The 6,308-nt window shown below is 40.1% G+C and overlaps 1 protein-coding gene across 1 annotated transcript; it reads right to left on the bottom strand.

Annotated features, from left to right (window-relative positions):
* Positions 1-1,805: 1,805 nt before the first annotated feature.
* irx2a (iroquois homeobox 2a) lies at positions 1,806-5,962 on the bottom strand. Its single transcript, XM_079627172.1, has 5 exons — positions 5,550-5,962; positions 4,110-4,512; positions 3,175-3,840; positions 2,765-2,835; positions 1,806-2,480 (listed from the first exon to the last, which is right to left on the bottom strand). Exons 1-4 carry the CDS (start codon positions 5,766-5,768, stop codon positions 2,786-2,788), a joined length of 1,338 nt encoding a protein of 445 aa, XP_079483298.1. The 5' UTR covers positions 5,769-5,962; the 3' UTR covers positions 1,806-2,480; positions 2,765-2,785.
* Positions 5,963-6,308: the final 346 nt, after the last annotated feature.

Below are 6,308 nucleotides of genomic sequence, written 5' to 3'. Positions count from 1 at the left end.
TGGAAGAACCGACCCAATACTCACTTTAGAGCTTCGGAGACTTTGATGTATCTTATTAAACCCACATGTACTCGATTTTTTAATACTTTTTCTCTCCTTTCCTGACCTGAAATGTTATTTACGACCTGACTCTAAGTGTAGATTAAAGTTGTAAAGATAAACGGCGCAGAATAGAGAGAGACCATTAGAGGCTGCTTTCAGAAAGTGTCTTAATGCGCTTGCCCTCTCCAGTTGGATTCACTGAACTATGTGGGGTCAGCATGTGTTGCGCGCACACACACACACATACACACACACACACACGCGCGCGCGCGCATGGCGAGAAATAGGCGTTCAGATATTTTTCATAAACCAACTATCAAATGAATCAGGCTTTGAACGTTTTCGTTTTAAATATATTGTTGTTATTAACAAATAATAACTGCATTAAAAGATGGATACAGTCATCATATTAGGCTCTTTCAACTCGTAAACGCAATATTATACGTGGCCTATAGACTATATATTACAAATTTGTATCACTATCACAGATTTAAAAACATATTTTTTTTTTTCTGAAGTTGTCAAATATCTTATTTAAAATTCAAATTTGGTGTCGCAAATATGTCCAATTAATAACGGGCTTCTTGCGCTCTTTTACCTCACCTTTACCTGATCCCAATCAAACAGAGGTGGCTGAACTTCTTTGATGTTTTCAAAGGCTGTTTTACAGAAACAATAACTCTTTTTATTGAGAACAAATGTTGACATTTGAAGGGAGTATGAATGGAAACCGCCTGTGGTGCTATTTTGACAACAGTGGTCGATCCCTCCCGGGATCCCACCTGAGATTAAAGGCTGAATTTCAATAGTTTACCTCTAATAATGTCGATATGCACAAGCGCAAACACACTTCAAATGACCAAATAAGGCGTTATAAAAAAAAAAAAAAAATAATAATAAAAAAAAAAGCTGACCTGAATTCTATACGCGCGTGGAATATTAATAAAATAAGAATCACTGATATTAGTCATTTAATCATTGATCCTTTAAAATCTATATTTACACAGCCCACGATTAGCTCTCTAACTATATATATTAATTATATATTGTTAACTATACTTATATGATATTATTTTATTTTAGCCCTAGCCTATATTATATCATATGGTATTATACTATTATATTATATTATGTTAGCCTATATTATATTATTTTTGTACTAAAAGTAGATTGTATTATTATTATATATTTGTGCACAAATATAATTGCTGTATGGAAAGGTTGTTGAGGTTATCACACAGTGAGCCGCAGTAATCTGTTTAACTAACGCCTTTACCATTTGAACGGGGTCTGCCCATATAAGAGAGACGTCATAGCCATCACACAGGCGCGCGGGCCCCATTGGAGCTGGCAGATGTTTAGACACGATTTTATGGATCGTTCAATATCGGTCTATAATGAAGCCCGACTGACCATCTTAAAACCCCGCCGGGAGCTCATAACGCTTCCTTTCCAGCCCTGTATTCATCATGCTGAAAAATAGATGAAGGCCTGGATTATAAGCAGCCTCTATTATTCACTGCCATCAAGATCACATTCAACATTCACGCTTCATATTCAGAGACATATTTAAAATAATCTGTTAGCAATTAAAATAATAAAAACTTCAGTGTAAATTCTAAATGATGCACGCCGTATCATTTGACGTATAATTTTATGATCTGGTCAAGTCTAAATATGTATGTTACATGCAGTAGGCCTACTACACGATACTATAATATTTAAGGATATTTAAAAAAATGAGACTACAATTACAATGTTTTCAAGTTTTCAAAAACAGTCCACACTAAATAGTGCCAGTGCAGACTAGCGCATTTTATTTACAATCAGAGATATAAATTAGTAAAAGTCTCATTGTTAACAACATTGTGTAACTTCGGCTTTTTTAAATAAAAACCAATCATAATTTATTTACAAAACAATGTTCATTTACCATTGCAATACAACTTGCATAAATTATAGGCATTACAAAAATAAATATCAAATGTATTCCACTCTTAGTCAAGTTTATACCAGTCCCGAGTTCTCGTTTACACTTCACACCTCTAGCACATAAAGTCTTGTAGGAAGTCTATAATGTCCCGCGTGTACATGTAACCGGTGGCAATGAAGCTACTATAAGGATCCTGAGAAATAAGTTTCCTCATCGAAAAGTCACATATGTTGGGAGGGGGGGAAAGTACTTCATCGATAAATGAAAGATTCATCCAAACCAGACTGGCTATTGTGCCTTACAAAATCCTCTTTTCTTTTCCTTTCTTTTTCTTTTCTTTCCCGTAATCGAACGTGTTATTGTAATAGGTGCTCTGTAGTCCGTGGGTGTACAGTGGCACACAAAAGGATCCGCGTATAGGAGCAAATGTTAGTTTAAAACAGCTTGGGGAGAGAGAGAGAGGTGATGGCTTGTTCGCTTTGTTCAAAGCAATTGTGACGCCTACCTGTGAACCAAGGAAACAAAACCTACATCAGTCGAATTTCGATAGAAATAAAAAAGAATTAAATAAAACTATTGCGTAAAATGTAGAAATCCACACATGTTCTAAAGACCATGCATTCTATGCAGTATTAGTAGATCGGAAGGCCTCGTATTCATAGTCAAAACAGTGGAACATTAGTTGACAACAACAACAATACAACTAATGAAGAAGTGGCCGTTTGGAAATTCCAATATTGTGATAAAAAAAACCCCGCACACAACCTGTACTTAAAATAAGCGACTTACTTGGAACGATCTTCCTCGTCTTTAACTCGACAGGTAAGACTGGTGTCTTACTGTGAAAACCTCGGTGGGGTCTGTAGAAAATGCAAACCCATTTTAGTAAAGGGAAATAGACTTCACCGTTTTGAAAGCTTAAATATGTCCTATATTGTCGATACCGTTCGATTATGAGAATAAGTAATAAGTTGAGAAAAATAAATGTCACGTTCAAACAATAGAATAAAAGCAACTGCAAAAATGTGCGACGTGATCAACATGATTCTATAATAACAAGAGGCTACCAATGAAATCATTTGCGCGGTTACATTAGTACTAGTTGCATTTGACATAGTTACTCAATTAGATAGGCGTTTCGTTAAATAACACGTCAAATTCTAGCTGGCGAAGATCAACAGTATGCACACTTTACGCACCTTTTTTGGATTCTGCATTGGAGGCCCTGAAATGTTGTTCAGTCTGGTTTGGATTAGTCTTTAGTAGGGGGTCGCAACTCTGTTTGTGCAGAAGTCCCTCCCCAGCTGAATTATAGCGCAGTATCCCTTGGCCCTGCAGCGGGCTGAAGTTGCCATAGTTTGTGTAATTACTATAAAACGGAGAGGTGTAATAAAGAGGTCTTCCTAATATGGAAGTGGCGGGGTAGACTGCGCCCGCCGGGGACGCGCTGGGCGCTGTGGAGGTCAAAAGGCCAACGCCTGGGGGACAGTTCTGTCCCAAGTGCTGATGCTGATGCTGCTTTGGGTCCGAAGTGGCGATCTCAGCTAACGACCATAGTTTAGGTTTGACGGTTTGGTTTGGACCGTCCAGGCATGTTTTGTTTGTGCTGTTTCGGGTGTCCTCTCGGTGATGATGGGTCAAGAGAGGGGCCTCCACCCCAGTCAGAGGGGGAGAGGTCACCGGCTTGGGTGACGGGCCTCTTTGCCTCTCCTCGCGGCCCGTGTCGAGATCGCTCGCGTCGCATTTGTCCTTGGTATCAGGTCCAGAATCACAAACCAGGTCCCCGGTCCTACACGTGACCTTCTCTCCGTCCGATTCCACTGAGCAGGAGTGATCTGTCAAGGCATCGACGTGCAAACTGATGCCTGGAGACAAAAACAACACAGACATGAGTTACTGCTGTCAAAACTGACGTCTCGAATAGCTTACAAAACTATTCAAATTGTGTTACGACGTCAAGGTCTTAATTGTTCAATTGTTATATAGGATGTAGTTGTATAATATATAGATGTCAATTCATTTAACATTATACATGTATTGTATAACACGGTCTATTTTAATGCACACCAAGCATAATGCATTTACATTAAATCCGCCTATAATAATAATAATAACAACAATAATAATAATTTACCTTCGTCCTCCGCAGACGCTTCGCTGTTGTCTATGGTTTTATCCGTTCGCTCATCTTTTCTCTCTCCATCACCGTCGTCTTCATCCTCATCTTCACTTTTATTCCGCGGTGCCCATGTCATCTTGTTCTCCTTCTTGAGTCTCCGTCTGGCATTAGCGAACCAGGTGGACACTTGCGTGAGGGTCATTTTCGTGATGATGGCCAGCATGATCTTTTCTCCTTTTGTGGGATAAGGGTTTTTCCTGTGTTCCTGCAGCCACGCTTTTAACGTCGCTGTCGCGTCCCTCGTGGCATTTTTCCGGTAAGCGGGATCATTCAGCTGGTACGGGTAACCGGGACTCCCGTACGGGTGATAACTTATGGCTCCTGCCATCCCCGTAGTGTGCGCGTCATACGGAGACCCCTTCAAAAATAAAAATAAAAATGTCTGTCAGTCATCTGATGTTTTTATTATTATTACTTGCACAAAAAAAAATGTGTGCAACTTCATAGGCTAATTCATAAACAAATATTGTTTTTTAAAATAATTATTTTCTCGATTAATCATTATTTCAATGCACATTAACTAATGGTCTGTTCTGCATTATACAATGTTAATGTTATTAATGAATGTTATTATAAAGTGTAACCAAAAAATATAATAGTAATAATAATTAAGCCAATAAACAATGATTAATCCTTCATGCAATTATCAGAATGCACAATTACATGGGACTGGGGTGGATAACAGATAATGGGTAATTGCAGCCATTTTGCATAATCACCAGGCTGACTTTCCCAGTGCTCTTTCAGTGTCAGACGCATATCAGTGAAGCGCAGCATTACAAATCCTATTAGAAAACCACTGGATATGGACCGTTTTTACCCGCTTTCATGTGCCATGTCATTAGCATTGCAATTCATCAATTGACGATTAAATAACGCCTATTTAACTGCGCATCATTACAAACCTCAACTCAGTAAATTTATCCTCTGCAATTGTACACTTTTTATGCTTACAGTTAATTGCAAAATATCGCAATCAATAATTTCACCAATTGTCTTAAAATAATGCGGTGTTGATCAGGCCTATTAAGAGTGTAAAAGTAATCTGCAAAAGTGGGCCTAAGAAATAAATAATTTCACACGCTGTTATTGTTTCTTATAAATAAGCACGTATTGACGCATGTGCATTTTATTCTTGACTTTATTGCGATTTAAACCAACTTTTAAATTGTGGCCAGCTGTATTCTGCACCCGAGTAACACCGAGCGTATTTGTATTCATGACCTGCACGAGCTTCCCTTTGAAACACACACACACGCGCGCGCGCGCATGCATGCAACTCCCGAACCCACAACCAAAACTATAACCATGCAATCATGCAATATTCATGCATTCCTATCAAGAACAATGACTTCTGAATGGCGACGGCTCTACATCCACAACCGGGCTGTTTACCATGTAGGACGGGAATCCCGTGGCTGGATCTGTAGAGTAGGACAGAGGGCTGGAGAATCCGCTGGCCGAGGCTGTGAACGCAGCTGATCCGGGGTACGGGCTGAACGCTGAACCGGACGAGGACCGGGCCAGCTCCTCACTCCTCGGGGCGGCCAGCGGACAGGAGTACAGCGCCAGAGAGCCCGGGGGCTGGTAGAGGTAACCCTGAGGATAGGACATTATTCGAGTTTCTCTCCAGTAGAGGAAAGCAGGAGGGCAGAAAACGGGCTGATCGATAGAATCAGCGCATTTAACCGCCGCGCGCAGGGATAAACTAATAAAAGAAAATAAATAAAAGCGCAAAAGAGGAGCGATCAGCAGAGAGCCGTCATGGAGATCCCCTAGCGTCCGTTTGTTTGTAGTGCTCGGGAGTGGAGAGTGAAGAGTTGCTGGAAGGAGCAGGCGAGTTTCTGAGAGCATTGGAGAAACAGGAGCTGTCAATCACAGCTCATCTAAATATTCCATCTCCGCCCCCTCTCTCGCGCTGTGAAATGCAATTCCGGAACAAAACCCGCACAGAAAGCAGCCCGTGCGTTCTCGGCGTCGCGTTCCCGTCGTTTATCTATTGCATTTTTCTTGCTTTTTGATTTATTTCAGTCGCTGACGGATGACATGATGCCACATAATTTGTTTCTTAAAAAAAAAATGGCTGAAGAGGTTTTGGTCGTACATTACAGTCAGTGTATTTGCATAAACACATAAGAGTAGTAATAAACTATG

Source organism: Phoxinus phoxinus (assembly GCF_949152265.1).
Source record: "Phoxinus phoxinus genome assembly, chromosome: 10".
NCBI classification, from domain to species: Eukaryota; Metazoa; Chordata; class Actinopteri; order Cypriniformes; family Leuciscidae; genus Phoxinus; species Phoxinus phoxinus.
The sequence above is the reverse complement of the archived record's forward strand: the minus strand, read 5'-3'. Positions and strand labels throughout refer to the sequence as shown.